At 37.8% G+C, this 18,164-nt stretch overlaps 1 protein-coding gene across 1 annotated transcript in view; it reads right to left on the bottom strand.

The window, feature by feature from the left end:
* MCF2L (MCF.2 cell line derived transforming sequence like) overlaps positions 1-18,164 on the bottom strand; it is a 1,071,259-nt gene that overhangs the window by 37,573 nt on the left and 1,015,522 nt on the right. Inside the window, exon 26 of the mRNA XM_044071884.1 lies at positions 720-823. Coding sequence (XP_043927819.1) covers positions 720-823 — 104 coding nt within the window. The remainder of the gene's footprint in view (positions 1-719; positions 824-18,164) is intronic.

The raw sequence follows: 18,164 nt of genomic DNA, 5'->3' as shown, positions 1-18,164 counted from the left end.
TAGTTAATTACATTAAAATCTCATATCACTGATATCATGCTGGGAGTAGATGTGCGATGACAGACTTTCTCTGTTTACTAGAGAACGGGGGTATTATCTTGACCAGAGATCCCCCCCCCCCCCCCGGACAGTCATCTGTGTGATCTAGACAGCTTCTGCCTATCACCTTTTGCAAAATATTAGTCCCCAAATATGAATAAACATTGTCTATGTTATTTCAGACTGCATTCATCAAAATGTGCAATACTTATTTTGCCTTGGAGAGGCATTTTTTGTACATTCTTAAATCATGTAGAAGGGAGAGACTTGAGTAGTATAGACCTGCAGAGCAAAGCCTGTTCTTTCTCCAAGTTTTATTTATTTCACATAAAAATATGTAAGTGAATGTTAAATGAGCAATAATTCACAGAAAAATAGAATGATGCACTGCCTGTACAATTTAAATACACAACAAATGCAAAGCAGTCCCCTTTGAGGTTTGCTGAGGATAAAGAAAACTGGAAAGGATCTGGTTGACAGGCTCTCTATAGAAATGTGGTTTCCTGCCTTTTCTTACACTATGAAATATTTCAAATACTTGGCAGTATGCAGTCAATAAACATTAATGGACATTCAGAATTATGAAACATTGATTGTTAAGCCAAAGTTATGAATGTTTATATTCCTCAGCAGAGCACTGCTAAGCATATTTCACTATTTAAGTAGTCAGCAATTCTCACCTCTGCTTTTTTCAAAGTATTTTTGGGATGACTGGGTGTTAACATAACCTTCTGCACTCCTGGTTTCCATCTTCCGGAGGTTTCGTTGATGGTTCTTTGTGGGGCTGAAAAACATAAAATAAATACATAAATATGCATTAAGTAAGTAACAAATAAATAATTAAAATATTATTCATCTCTCTTTAAACGTCAATTTTGGATACATTTTTGAGGTAACCATAACAGCTTACGTGCTGATTAATAAATGCTGAAACTTAGTGGAGCAAGACTGCAATGCAGTAAGTTTGTGTACCAATCTTGTACTAGTTAAAAGATATCAGTGGACAATGGAGAAGATTATGCATATGACCTTGTCCTATTATTTAACCGCAGTTCTCCATACAAAAAGTAGAGATGAAAATCAACCTCCACCTGCTCTTACGCAATTCAAACAGCTAGTAGCACTGGACTATTAGCCTGTCCCATAGTGATGACCTACAAGTCAGCTTCTACATATATATATATATATATATATATATATATATATATATATATATACCAATAATGGTGTGCTCCTGAAAAAGAAAAGTGGGAAAAGATGTTGTGGATGGGTGGATGCACAGCAACATCTTAGCACTGTAAAACAAACATTAAAACACCAACTCTGCTAAATGGCAGAAAAATCCCTATCAGCAATGGAGCTGCTCTTGGTGCAGGCAAAGCCAGCTACCACACCCTACCTTGCCCAGTCTGCACCAATAAATGTTTGCACAGTCCCATCGTCCCATCTCCCCTTGTTATCACAATATGGCAATGATCTATGCTAATGCATACAGACTGTGACTACTTTATGAATCACAGCCCAGCACTGGGGGCACTGCATAGTGACATTGTAAGGCAGTAGCTTACAACAATGTATGCCTTACCAAGCAGTTAAAAATTCACAGCTCCATGTAACACGTTCTACCCAGAAGTTGCATGTTGCTGGATGAGGGTTGGAACCTACTAATGCTAACCCCCCCCCCCCCCCATTATCTCTCAAAACAGTTCCTTTCTTCCTGCTGGAATATCAGTGTGTCTCCAACCTTGGATATGCTATTTCTGATTCACTGAGTCCAAAAATGTATCGAAATACTCCAGTGCACCATCATCATCATACATTCCATCAACAGTTGCTTTATCTGTCAGGGCTTCTGGCTGCGGGCTCACTCTCATCATCAGGATGGGTGGGTCATCAACATGATGGGTGCTACAATCAATTGTCCAAGTTCTCTGCTTGAAAACTTCCTTTACTCCTTATCTTCCTTTCTTTGTCACAGTCATGTCCTCTTACTGCTGCTTTGTAGTCCCTTCCAATTTCCTCTTCTTACCCCTGTACCCTTTCATCCACAGTTGGCTTCAGTTTGTACAGTAGTTCAATGGCTTCTTTCATAAACTGCTCTTAATTAACAATTGCTATAGCATCTGCCATGTTGCTAAATACATCTCATATATTAATATCATCTTCACAAGCAAACTATCTAGTCATATGATACTATATACCCCTGATCCACCATTCCGTATAGTCTACATATGCTTATGGTAAGTACCTGTATGCATTTACAGAGGATTGCTAGAAATGAAGAGTTTGGGGGACCAGAAGAGAAGTGGGGGTGGTACAGCACTACCCCTATGTCCTAGGTTACACCACCTTCCATTTTATATTTTACCCTCTCCTTTCTACTCTATTCTACTCTACTGGGAAAGTGAATCCACTTCCCCCTTCCATTAGTACATCTGTGGCTACCACATGCTTCTGGGCAACCATGACTACAGTCTGTTCTCCTCTCCTCCATTACTTCCTTCTTTATCCTGTCCTTCATTTTTTTATATCTTTCTATTTCTTATACTGCAGATATTTAACTTATGTTGTTGTTTGTCTTTCGGCTTTTCACGGTTAGGAGTCGCCACAGTGGAACACCGGTCCGCTAATGATTGGCAGTAGGTTTTTACGGTGCCGAGTTGCTAGCTCGATGCCCAACCTTCAATGAAGGCACTCCCATTCATGCATGTCTTTCGGAACACCACTTGACCGTGGGGAGGACATGCAGACTCCACACAGAAGGCACTCCCCACACACCAGCCGAGAATCGAACGGGAGAACCTCTTGCTGTGAGGCAACAAAGCTACCACTGCACCACCACAGCACCTAGATATTTGACTTATATCTGTTATAATAATAATATTTATATTACAGTAATCTCTGCACATGTACTGCTGTAGAGCCTTTATTGCAAGATCATCCTGTCAAAATCACCAACAGTATCATTTTTTAATACCTCCACTTCATGATTGCCTCATATCATATATATTTGTGTATATATATATATATATATATATATATATATATATATATATATATATATATCTGTGTGTGTGTGTGTGTGTGTGTGTCTACTTTTATTTGTCTAAGTTACGTTCCTTCAACAAACAAAAGTACAACCCCAATTACGCGAAAGTGCACTTCAATGAAAGTGCACTTTCATGAATTCTGGTTCACCGAACCGGTAATAAAAATTAAATTGCACACTATAAAGGCAAGCCCCCCTGTGCCCTCCCACACCCCCACTACTTTATATATACTAACTCTCACATTGGGGGGTGTGGGGGGCATAGCCTCCATCTAGTTTGATTTTATATTATATTTCACCGAAAGCTTAAAAACAATACATTTTAAACCATAAACATGTATACTTACAACACCAATGACTAACTCTTTCCAGAAGACAATATAAACCCAAACTAAGTAAAGTGCCTATGCCCCCCTCACCCCCCCAATATGGGGGACTGTGCCCCTCCAACTATATATATTAACTCCAGGATTGCACTACAGTGGGGAAAAGGGCATATACCTTTTACATGCCTTACAGTACTCTACACAGTGCCAGTACTTCTCTTCAGTGAAATGAGATTCGGTGAATTAAGTTTTCAGTAATTTGAGCTTTCAGCAATTTGGTCAGAATGAACTGAAATTCAGTGAAATGAGCTTTCAATGAAACAAAGTAGACCTATGTGTCTGTGTATATATATATATATATATATATATATATATATATATATATATATATATATATATATATATATATATATATATATATATATATATATATATATATATATATATATATATATATATATATATATATATATATATATATATATATATATATATATATATATATATATATATATATATATATATACCTATATATATATATATATATATATATATATATATACCTATATATATATATATATATATATATATATATATATACACACATACCTATATATATATATATGTATATATATGTGTATATATATATATATATATATATATATACACACACACATACATACATATGCATACTTACTTTATAAATACCATCTTCTCCTTAGTTACAGGGAACAATTCCACCCCACCATCTCTTCCACCTAATGTGGAAACTGACAACAACTCTTTTGACCTCAAACCTGTCCCAAGTAACACCATAAGTATGATGCTGAAAAAAAAGACCTTCTTCCTTAGCAGCTGACCAACTCCCCAGTGAGTACCTCAAACTTTCAGCTGATGCCATAGCTCTGCTCATCTCCAATCTGGTAAATAGGTCTATAGCAGAACAATGTTTGTCTTTTTGCTTTTTCCTGGTAAGGGGTCGCCACAGCGGAACTCCGGTCCGCTAATGACTGGCAGTGGATTTTTACAAAATGCTGAGGTGCCAGCTCGATGCCCAACCTTCAACGAAGGCATGTCCATTTACACACGCATGTCTTTCGAACGCTACCCAACCGTGGGGAGGACATGCAGACTCCACACAGAAGGCACTCCCAAGCCACGCCGAGAATCTAACGGGAGAACCTCTTGCTGTGAGGTAACAACGCTACCGCCGTACCACCGCGGCATTAGGTCTATAGCAGAACAATATGTCCCAAAATAATGCAAAATTTCCTATATCACCCCTCTACATAAAGGAGGAACATCAACAGAATTAAACAATTGCTGACCCATAGACATCCTTTCCCCCATGTCAAAATTCTGGAAAAATGTATACACGCTCAATCTCTACAAAACCTGCTATCTCACAACTTTATCTCTCCCTCCCAACACAGTTTCAGACAGAAACATAGCACCACCACCGCTCTAATTAATTTCTCTAACACCATCAACCAACTCAGAAATTCAAACAAGTAAGTAGCATCAATCTTCCTAGACATGTCAAAAGCATTTGACGCGGTCTCCCATCAGAAACTCCTCAATACTCTTGCCTAACTAAACATATCAAATTCTTCCCTCTCCTGGTTCCTAAGCTATCTTTCTAACAGACAACAAGAAGTACGATGGAAATCTGAACTCCCACCACTTCTGCCTGTCTCAGTCGGAGTCCCCCAAGGATCCATACTAGGGCCCCTTCTTTTCACCATCTTCTCTAACGATCTATCCTCATCCACAACACACTCTAAAGTATCATTTATTTATTGCATTTGTTTACTGAGAAAGTCCACTGGGCCTTAGAGAGCCCATTTTCAGTGGAGGCCCGGGGAGAAAAGCTCCACATACAAATTATACAGAAATTAACTTTCAGTTACATAAATGGCAAGAAGGCTATACTTTACAGAACATACAAAAATACAATTTAGTTACATGAATGCTTAGAAGGCTAGACAGTAGCAATAATAGGCATGGATTTTTAGGTAACACAGTATAATGTACATGCAAGAGTTAGAGTGAAATTAAACGGGTAGCTGGGCAATGGATTGAAGAGCAGAACAGGAGTACAAAGAAGACAGGGATGAAAGGTATAGGAGTGGTAGTAAGGTGGGTATAGCGAGAGAGGGTATGTATCAAATTTTTGGGTAGGTATCAGGAGTAGGCACAGCTGGGATAGTTAGTGGATGATTCAAGTTTAATCTGCTCAGCAGATACCTTACCAGACCTCCAAATAGTAGACCAACAAGCTTTTAATGATACTGAAACATATTTAAGTAAATCACAACTAATCCTCAGTCCCAAAAAGACACAGTTAATCCTATTTACCAGTAGCGAACAATCACCTACCACCCCTCTTTCATCATTCGGTCAGCAAACAACACAGCCATCTAACCAGTTGAGCATACAAAACACCATGGTGTGAGCATCAACAACAAACAAAGATTTCACCAACACAGAGCCACCACAGTTAAAAAAGTTCACAGCAAACTTGACTCACTGTACAGAAGCAAGCCATTCCTCACTGACAATATGAGACTAGCCATATCCAGAACCTTCCTCCTCTCTAAGTTCCTTTATGCTTTCCCCCTCTTTACCAACTTAAAAAGAATCAGACTTAACCAAATTGGAAACTTGCTGCAACAAAATTGCCTGTTTCGCAGCCGACCTTCCTCACCAAACCCACCATTGTATTGCTCTACATAAATTAAATTGGCTGGAGCTACCTAACCTCCATTTCTACCAATTTAAATTCACACACAGTATCATCTTCCATCATGACAGCTGCCAATCCCTCAAGGAACTTGTTTCCCACTCATGTCCACAAAGTCTAAGATCTGCAGAAAGAAACTTTCTCACAGTAAACATAGCTAACAACACTCATGGTAAAGCCTTATTCTCAAATCAAATAGCCAAATTATGGAACTCTCTACCCCATACCCTCCAAAAACACACCTGAATCTACCAATTTCAAATAACTATTTGAACATCTATCCAAGAACTGGCATTGCTCCTGTGCCAAACCTGACTGACAATATATCTACAACTCTCTCAACACACTGTCCACTCCTTACCTCATTTTCTCCCTCCCCTTAGTGTTACTGTGTTATTACTACTCAAGAAAAAATATATACATATACATATATATACATATATATATATATATATATATATATATATGTATATATATAAAGGAAATCTCATTTGTTCATCACTGTTATTTAATATGTACACAGTACTAATTTTATTTTTCTTGCAGTGATCTTTACTAAAATGCTTTTATGTTTTTCATTTTTGAACCTGTATCTACTATACAACTGTACTGAATACTTCTTTGCATAGACTAACTAGTTGATGTGTATTCTGCATATTACTATATGTATAATATTGTACTATCTAAGTAGTGTATTTTGCTTATATTTCTGTGGAGCTTTTCTCACCAGGCCTCTACTGAAAATGGGCTTCTGGCCCAGTTGGGCTTTCCTGGTAAACAAATGTGTGTAGACATATATATATATATAAATGGTTCCCCTTCAGAAGGTCGAATGGCTGAAATCTCGAAATGCATATGGTCGAGACCATATGCTCGACATTTCAGAAGCTCGACCTTCAGAATGGGGATTGGTATACAGCACAGAATGGGAGATTTCCCTTTCTGCGCTGTAGTGCGATCTCGGAGGTGGAATAAATAAGTACCAGGGGGTGTGGGGGGGTGCAGGAGGGCTTGCCCCCTGCAGAAACATTGTTTTGTGTTCCGTTGTTTTTTTATTTTTCCTTTCAGAAGGTCGAGCTTCTGAAATTCGAGCATATGGCTTCGGCCATATGCATTTCGAGATTTCAGCCATTCGGCCTTCTGAAGGGGAACCATATAAATATATATATATATATATATATATATATATATATATATATATATATATATATGTGTGTGTGTGTATATATATATATATATATATATATATATATATATATATATGTGTGTGTGTATATATATATATATATATATATATATATATATATATATATATATATAGTTCCCTATCAGAAGCTTGAAACACTATAAGCCTGAAAATCAAAATCGTGAAAACTATAGACTGAAAGTTCAAAATCCTGAAACTCAAAATCCTGAAAACACAAATAATGCTAATATGTCACTATAAAGACACTAATATCTACCAACTGACCCTGACCCTAACCCTAACCCTAAGGTCCGTCACTATCGCACACTCACCTGACCCGCGCCCTAACCCTAACTCACTTAAACCGCCCCTAACCCTAACATAAAACCAACCGCACACTTACCTGAACCCAACGCATGACCCAATACCACAGGGCTAACAATAGCAAAGCCACAATGACGTCAGTATGTCCATTTTGTGTTTTCAGGATTTTGAGTTTCAGGATTTTGAACTTTCAGTCTATAGTTTTCAGGATTTTGATTTTCAGGCTTATAGTGTTTCAGGCTTCTGATAGGGAACCATATATATATATATATATATATATATATATATATATATATATATATATATATATATATATATATATATACACACACACACACATATATATATATATATATATATATATATATATATATATATATATATATATATATACATATACATATATAAAAAATTGACGGTCTTGGGTCTTGGAGGTAGCTGGGAATTCAAGCAAGGCTCCTCAAGGGCCTCCTGGACTGGAAGCTCCTTTTGAGCCTATATATCTAAGGTTTGTGCTTTTATTTTGTTTGTACTCTACTCTCCCCCACCCCCTTTGTTACTATAATTTTTATTATATGCATTTATCTTGTTTATTATATTGTTTCTCTCCATTTATTTGACAGTTGCAAGCAGTAGTAGCAGAATGACCTGCACCTATTTCTCTGGTAAAGCTTATTTGGCCCCCCAGGAGGCAGTAGCACCAGCACTGCCTTCACCAGCAGAAGCACCTAATACATCTGGGACTCAGCATGCTGCAGTCATCACAACACCTCCTGTGCAACCTGTACCACCCACTTCAGGTAGCCTTACACCTAAATGCTGAGAAAGCTTTACCCACTGGTAGCAGAGCCAGTGGAAGTGACACCTTTGTCACCCATCTGTAGCTGGTTGAAACTGCGGGTGAGATTATCGACAGGAGGTCAGATGCCTGACCAGTGTGTTGACTATACCAAGGGTAGTGAGTAATCTCCTATTGGGTTGCAGCTGGCAGACACTACAGCTGGCAACTCCCATCTTATCTGCTTTACTGGTGTTTCCTCCTTTTATTGACGCCCATCCCTATTCGTTGTTCAATCTTCCTCTCCCTCAACACTGTCTTCCCTCTGTTTGTCTGATGTCTCCTTCACCACTGTGTTTTCCTTCCCTTATTGTACTATCACACACCCTGTTAGTCATGTGTGTCTTCCCTTGTTAATTAACCTAACCTTTTTACCTTCCTTCTGCAACTTACATTCTCTTTCTGCATGAAAATATGAACACCTCTTACACAAAAAAAATTCCACCTTCCCCACCTCCATCCTGCCTGCTCATCATGTGTTCACCTTCTGTTTTACCCTCTGCTTTTTTTCCTTTTTCATCTCTTTTCTATACTCCCATTTCTACCCTTTAATTTGTTCAAAAATAGATAAACACGCCGCAGTCTCACTTTCTGAGAATTTTTTTCCCTACTTGTTATTCAAAACACAGCAGATGTGTATTAGTTCTTCGTGTTCCCTAATTTAGGACAAAGCAGGCTGGACAGTCAGTAGGAGAGAGAGGAGAAGGACCTTAAAAAGTATGGCAACACTATGCAGATAACAGTGATTCAAACTACTCTGGCTTGTCACATAAATCGGTGAGTAAGCAATAGTCAAAAGTTGTAAAATGTGGACAAATCAGTGACATACATTTGGTAAGCATGACGAGGCTTATTAAGGTTCCCTGTGGTCATTAGCCAAGTAATCACCTATGAACCTGTGATTTACACATCGCTTAGTATGCCTACCTTTAAAAATTGTACAGGTGACTACAGCACTTCTAATTTATTTATTTATTCATTCATACATTCATTATTATTAATTTGTCTTTGTTGACCAGGAAAGTTCTACCAAGTAAAGTCAATTTTCAGTACAGACCTTGGGAGGAAAGCTCCAGATGCTTGTGGAAGGACAAATTATTTATAAGGGTATGTTACACAGAGTGTTCTTAAGACATCTGGGTAAAAACAGGTAATTTTTATGTAGTGGCAGTATGCAAAGATAAAACATGTATTTTTTTCTATGGTGACATTATACGTTTTATTTTATTTATTTATTTAATCTATCCCACTAGCGTCTTTTCAGGGGAGATGTGAGATAGTATTTATACTACTTGGGGAACTTCCCGTACTCTTTTTGAGTACTCAAGTAGATGGACCTTGATTTAACATCTCATCTGAAGGATATCACTCTCTGGAGTGCAGCACCCCTTTATGCTATACAGAAGTGTAAGTAATTAATCTGCCTAGTGCAGGAAGAGAACCCACAGCCTTCTGCACCAAAGGCGAGTATACTACCTGTTGTACCACTGACACCAAGATGTCACATGATATTAAATTCAAAGCATAAACCACAAAATACGCAAAAGGTTCATGCAGAATATATGTGACAAGCAAACATTAGATATGATTTAAAAGATGATATTTAAATATATTTACATATTCATCCAAGATCACAAAATATAAAAATGGTAAATAATTGGCAGTCACAACATTTACATGGCTGCTCAGAAAACTATGCAAGTTTTAATGATTTTTTGCTTTAAAATTAAAACGTAACATACCTGGGAACAAACTGGCTATGTCACTGTATCAAGCCTGGTTAACCTGTCTCTGGAATGTGTAAATCTGCTAGGTAGCCTACTATGTAATTTTATCCGATTCTCTCACTGAATAACACTACCTGACAATTTGTTATAATGTTTGCTCTTCTAATCACTGAAAATATTCTATATGTAATATGTATTGTCTGCCCATCTAATCTCTGTAAATAATGTATTTGTTATTTGTTATTTGTAATATGTGACGCATTATGATTTGTTATTCCATGGAGCTTTTCTCCCCGGGCTTCTGCTGAAAATAGACATGCATCCAGTTGGACTATCCCGGCCAACAAATGTAAAATAAAATAAATAAATAAAATAAAATTTTGGATTCCAGTTTATTTTTATGTAGAATGTTTTGAAAAGAAATGATAATTAATTATCTTACAGTATTCTCTTCCGAGTGGTACAGCTAAAGTCAGAACTGCTTTAATTAGTTACATAGATTAAACAAAGAAAGCATAGTAGGAGTAACAAACCAAAGTACTATATGTCATGAATTAAAAAAAAAAACAGACCTGTAGGGAAAACAATGTGTTTTGACAAGTATCTCATAAAATAAAGAGTCCTGCTACTTGTGATTAATGTGACAGAAATGATCCGAGGAAGGCAATGAAGCATAGGAGATTCTGAAGAAATGATTATCTTGAATGATTCAGGAAGACTGCATGTCTGTGCACAGTGTGTGTGTGTGTGTGTGTGTGTGTGTGTGTGTGTGTGTGTGTGTGTGTCTTGGGAAAAGGGCTCTGCCTACCTCACCGATGTTATCATTCTTCATTAATTCAAACACATTAGCTTATGTTCATATGAAAAATGCATTAATCAGCTATCCTTGGAATCTGGACTCTAGGGTGGGGACATACTAAACATAGCTGCAATTTACTAAATCAATTTCTAGTGGTAAGAAAAACTCCAAGAGCAACATGGGCAAAAAAGTACAAAGACACACAGCTTGCATACTAGATGTTTTTAGGTAGTACAGGAATGGTATGATGGTACTGATAAAGCAATTCATACCTCAAGTGCATGCCAGGTTTGAAGTAATCATTAACTCATCTTTCATTACATAGAACTATGCCAGAACTCATGCACATGGCAGTTCTTACATAAAAGAATGTAGAACATGTTTCTGCTCATGCAGCTGGGATAAAGCCAGTGATGTGGTCCATAAAGCATTCCAGATGGTGCTGAAAATTGATAAGCCAAGTACAGTTTAAAATGCAAACGTCTGAGAAGCAAGTATTTTTTAAGGTTAAATCTGTCCTCTGGGAGTTAGGCCTAATGAAATCTTCAGTAGTGAAACAAGAGAAGGCAGCAGTAAATTGCACAAGCATGATGATTATACCTTTATATCTGCATGTAAATAATAATGAGTTATAAACTAAATCTGACTTACAGGAAAAAAAGAATCTACAGTTGCCATCCCTTAGATGTGTTGGTGCAGGCACTTGTTTATATATATATATATTGACATGTATGGCTATATATACTACTCTCCTGTTTCGGTAAACCTCATCTACAAAACCAAGAGCAAGTGTCATCTTGGTACTGATACTGCTAGGGAAAGGGTTATAGTACTGTAATGTGCTGGGTTAGGTTTATACTTAGGGTTAGCACACATAATTCAGGTGGGCAGGGGCCCCTTCCTGCATCATTTTCTTTGTGTGAGCTAACCCTAACAGCAACCTTAATCCTACACTAAGCTGCACCTAGCACAATCCCTCCACATTATGTTACTAAACACTTTCTGTAACAGTATCACTACACACGATAAAAGAACACGCAACATACACAACACAAAACATGCACAACACTGATTCTATCCCATTACCTAAGTCTTACTCTATTCCCAATCTGCATATTCTCACAAACTGCTATAACACAGTCACAACCTCCACTTTTTCAAACAATCCCTGCACACTCCTGCTTACCTACACTAAATAAAACTAAATTGAATCATATGTTACTCAAACAAATAAGCATTCCTTCATTTGTGCATCTTTTTTATATACCCATAAAAACTTTTCAACCAAAAGTGCATTCTTATTTTTGACTTATAGTACACACAGACACAAGGCAGAAAACATGGTTTTGAAAATATTTAACAGCTGACATCAACCTTTAACAAAATACAAAATAATTCAATGACTGCAAAAACAGATGTCAGCATGTACACAGCTGCAGTACTAAATGGTATACTTCTGGTGAAAATCACTAATGAGCCAGAGCCACTTTGTAACAGTGGGGGCTCTTGTCTCCCCTATTCATTCTAACTCAATGTAGTCCCCATCAAGAGTGAAAGGGAAGTAAATGATTTCTGAGTGAAAAGCAAGTATTCTTTTTCCCTGGTCGTGTATCCTCCTAGAGATTGATTAGTATAATGGTTGTAGCTGAAAGATGTAGACCCCCATACATAAGGGATGCATTAAGGCATGCCTTGCCCCACTGTGGAATCTGAAATATTATAGAACATTGTATAAACATTCCCTTTTGTGTAGCTGTCTTCTATATTATACACAATGAAACATCTTTGTTGCATGCACTTTCTTTTTCAAACACTATACTGCTGTTATTAGTCTGAATGATTTTAGGCAGTTGGCCGTGGTGGTGTAGTGGTTAGTGTTCTTGCCTCATAGCAAGATGTTCCCCAGTTCAGTTCTTGACTAGAGCACCTTCAGGCCAGAGTCTGCATGTCCTCCCTGCAGTCGAATGAGTTTTAAAGACATGCAGTAGGTGCGTGTGTCTGTGTGCCTTCTGTAGATTGGGCACCGGGCTGGCAACTCGACACAGTAAAACTCCACTGCCAATCAATCTGCAGACCAGTGATCGGCTGTGGTAACCCCTAATGGGCGAAGTTGAAAGACAATTTATTTTTTAGTCTGAATGGTTCAACTCTATCTTTGCTTTTTCACTACCTCCAATTATTAATGTATTTTCCATTGCATAGTCTGTTGTTTTCCTGTATGGTTGGTCAGAGATAGCTCCAATGTATAGAGAGTTTACACTATACTGATTATTTATTTCTCTACAGCTAAAACACGTGTTGGAACTGCACCTTTAGTATTTTAGAGCCATTCTACTTGCTGGCATTAGTGATTTACACATGATATATGCTAAGTAACATTATTCAGTCCTTGCTACTAGGTAACTTTTGTACATAGTTTTCTTGCTAATCCTGCTTGTAATCTCTTTCCTATACTGTCTGTGGTCAAATGCTCAACTTTCCCCTCTTATTTTCATTACATTTCCTTTACTTACTGCATAAAGATCAACATGGCTCCCAAACTAAGCTACCTTTCGCTAGACCGCTCCAATCGCTGCATCACCCTCAGGGAGAAACAAGCAAAATACCCTAAGAACTTGTGGGTATGTCTACAAGTCTTTCTAGTTTTAAATGCATGCACTATATTATCTTTTGTCATTCCCTGACTCTGTCGTGCACACTACTGGGACCTCTTCTAGCGTAAGTCCTCCCTTTCGCCCCTTAGCCCATTAACTACTTAGAACCATCGCTGCTACCTGGTCATGGTGAAAATCTAACCTGACTTAAAGTAAGTATTACCTTACCAGGTCTTAATATAGTAAAGTATAAAAACAGAAAGACAACTTTTACAGGTCTTTCCAGGTCTTAATAACATTACTACATCTTAATAAAGTAAAGTATTAAACAGAAAGAAAACATTTACACAATTTTTAGAATTATTGTGTTAAACATTGGAAATGAACTGATTTACCTTAGTCCGGCTCACTGATTGTTTCTTAAATGTTACTATTTGCCATGTTTTACACGCTCCATTCACCGTTACTATGCTTAGGCTCCCTCTGCTCCCCTACTCTACCCCCATTACCTCCCACCCACACTTACTCTAGATTTATACTCACCACCTCCCTGACATAGCACCACACACCAACACCAATATACCAGTTAAATTATATCTCCATTTTCCAACCCCTCCACTTTCCAACCACTCTGTATTTCACTAACAGTCCCCCTTACAACCCTCCACCCTCTTTAACTTAATTAGCACATTCCCATCCCTATAACTCTCTTCTTCACTTGATTACCCCCTTACTCCTTGTTCCTTGCCTCATCTCTTTCAAACTCGCTCAACCACATTTATCCCACTTCAGATTCTCTTCTCTCACAGTTTCATCCTCTTTCATTATGTCCCTTCTGCTCTATCTTATACTCTTAACCTCCTATCATATTAAGCTCGACGGCCAACAACCCTCTACTACTCTCACTTACCTAACAATCCATATATACACTCCCCTTCCATTCTTAATCTCTCCATCATTATATAATATCTCCTACACTGAGCTTCATAAAATCATAATAACCAGTACCACTCCTACCTCCCCTAAACTCAAGTACAAATCCTTTACTTACAAATTCTACCATACCAAACTAACCAAACTATCAAAAACTCTTCTACCAGATGGGGATATTCATCCCAATCCTGCCCCCCCCCCACTTATCCTCATCCCCCTACCTCCTCTCATACCTCTCACCAAACTCTCTCTCCCTTCCCTCTCACTACCAACCATCTCTGCATCTACTCAATAAATATTCAAAATCAACCTAATAAAATCACTGAGCTATACTCTTGGATAGCCCACTACTTATCACACATCATAACCCTATCTGAAACATGGCTAAAACCTCACATTTCTAAGAAAGGAAATCTAAACTTCCAGCTATATTATCTACCATGAAGATAGAATCACGAAAAAAGTGGGAGGGGTGGCAATCCTGTACTCTGAACAACTCAACTTAACCTCACTCTCTCTAACTCTCCCAGACTCCCACCCAGCTGAGCTACTCATCCTCAAATGTCATTTAAACCCCCACAAGATATTTGCCATAGTAGCCATCTATATTCTGCCTGGTAATAACATCCCCAACTTAGAACCTATCCTGTCATGGATCTTACTCCATATACCCTATAAGACTATTGTCCTTGAAGATGTCAACACTGACTGGATAAAACTTTCAACTAACTTTCCATATCTTAGCATCTGCCTCCATAACAACTCCATCATTGATTGAATTCTTACTTGCAGTCCTAACCTTTATCAAAACCCTGGCACACTTCCTGATTCACTGATTGACCATCTCTCTGTCTATGTACATAGACACACTCTCCAAATTCCTAGAACCCATCTTTACAGAGAATGCTGAAACCTTTTTAACTTTGATGCAGAAAACTTTAATAATCAACTTTCATTAATCAACTGGTCCTACCTCTGACACCTTCCCCTTGCTGATGCTGTACTGGATTTCAACCACACATTCCTTAATATACTCAACTCCATTACTCCTCTAAGAAAAATGAGGATAAAAGCTAACCACGTTACCTGGCTTCAAAAGATACTCACATCCTTTTGCATAAATGAGATAGTGTATGGAAATAATAACTTAAAACTAAATCCTCCATGTTACTCTAAAAATATAAAGAACTTAGAAAGCTTATTAAAAAGCAAATCAACAAAAGACAACTATAAATTCTACTATGATGCACATTCCTCCCACCACTCAAACCCAAAAAATTCTGGCAAACTATTAACAAAATCCTGCACCCTGGTGTTCCTACTATCCCCAACCCTACCCAAATAAAAATCCTGAAGAAATGACCACAATGCTTAATACTTACTTTACTGATTCTGTTCACAAACTAACCAACACTGACCACAATAACAATCCACCCCCACCCCTCACCTTCTACCAATACTACCCCCTCAACTTCTAGTTAAAGCACCTCCTTCTCTTTGAAACTAGTCCCACTGCTTTTGTAGTCTCTTCTTCTTAAACTTAAACCATGCTTTCTGTCCACAGATAACCTACCCCCTCTTCCCACTCTATAGCCTATTCCATATCAATACTTGTAAACAGATCAGTGCAGGAATCTACTGTGTCTGACACCTGGAAATCTTTCTACACCATATCTCTACATAAAGGAAGAAACTTCACTGAACCATGTAATTTCAGACCGATAGCAATTCTTTCGCCACCCTCAAAGATCCTGGAAAAATGCATACACAAGCAGCTTCTTAAATACTTAATTCAGGAAAACTTTCTGACCCCCATTCAACATGGCTTTAGGCCAAATCACAATACCACCATAGCCTTACTTTCACTCATGCTGTTGCAAAGGCTAGAGAACATAAACAATTGATTTCTTGCCTATTTCTAGACCTCTCTAAAGCCTTTGATACTGTATCAGACTCTAAGCTACTAACCAAACTATCTGTGCTCAACCTCTCTTCCTCTACTATTTTCTGGTTCACCAGCAACCTAATCAGCAGACTACAATATGTCAGATGGCAAACCTCCTTCTCCCCTTTCCTATCTATCCAGACAGGTGTCCCTCAAGGCTCCATTCTTGGACTTCTTCTTTTCAACATATTTACTAATAACCTCCATACATCTTGTTCTTCCTCTTCCCTGATACAGTGTGCTGACGACTCTACTCATCTCCTACTCTGATATCATCACTAGCCTCCATTCTATTACTCAGAATGCATTTCTCACCATCAAAAAGTGGCTCTAACACCATCAACTCATCCTAAACCCTATAAAAAAACAAACCTCTCCTCTTCATTCCTAAAACTCTCTCCCATCATAAATCCACCTTCACCATTTCATCTATTGATAACAGTGTTATTAAGACTGACTCACATGCAAAGCTTCTGGGCATCACAATTAATGCCAACTGAAATTTGTCCTATACATTCAACAGTGTTAAAAAGACACATCAGAGAATGGGATTGCCGCACCCTTTGGGTATAGATTCAGACGAGGGGGGCAGAAACACAAAAAAAGACAGGCCCAAACAGGGTCTGGAGAACCTTTTGAAAATGATGATAGAACATTGACCAGTCATTGTAATGTGCACAATATTTCCTCTGTTGAGCTTACTAATACACAAACCAAGTTATTAAATAAAGGACTCAACTTCGTTCCTGGCTTTTTTGTTTCTGAATATGCTTTAGCCCAGGATGTGGCAAACTTTTGTCGATTGTTAAATCTTAAACTGTTTTTTGCTGATAATGTTGGTGGTACAGCTTGTGAATTCAGGTTTAAAAAATCTACTTTTAATCCACCTATGGCCCATTTGGTGGGGATTTTTTTGAAAAATGTGTTATAAGATTTACATTGTTATTTTAAGGAGTTTCCCACATTATATAATAACCTGTCCATGGATGAAGTACTTAGTCTTGAAGAACTTGTCAATAAAACAAATTTGGTTATTACACAAGCTGACAAAGGGGGAGCTGTCGTTGTTTTAGATAAGGTGGCTTATGACAATGAGGCTATGAGACAATTGGGGGATAAAGAATATTATATGTATATGCCCTTGGATCCATCTCCCCATTTTCAACAAAAAATAGGACAGTTTTTGTTTCAAGCAGTAGAGGAAGGGATCATTACACAGGACACTAAGGAACAACTCATGGCTTTATCTCCCAAAAAACAATATTTCTATCTATTGCCCAAGATACATAAACATGCCACCAATCCACCAGGTCGACCCATTGTTTCAGGACATGGGTCTATTACTGAACCACTATCAGAATATTTGACTCACTGTCTAAAACCTTTGCTTCCACATATAAGATCTAGAATTCAAGACACTACTCAATTCTTGGATATAATTAATGACACACAACTTGAATCTCATTGGTTATTATGTACTCTGGACATCACCTCTCTATACACCAATATTCCACATTGGGCAGGTCTACAAGCTTTGGACTATTGGTTGGTGAGATCTGGGCTTTATAGACCCGGATTCAACACCTTTTTGGTATGCTTGACAGAATATGCATTAACTAGTAATGTTTTTTACTTTCAAAATCAGTGTTTCTGGCAAACCA

This window comes from Protopterus annectens, chromosome 5.part0 (genome assembly GCF_019279795.1).
Source record: "Protopterus annectens isolate FY-2018-M chromosome 5.part0, PAN1.0, whole genome shotgun sequence".
NCBI classification, from domain to species: domain Eukaryota; kingdom Metazoa; phylum Chordata; order Ceratodontiformes; family Protopteridae; genus Protopterus; species Protopterus annectens.
The sequence above is the reverse complement of the archived record's forward strand: the minus strand, read 5'-3'. Positions and strand labels throughout refer to the sequence as shown.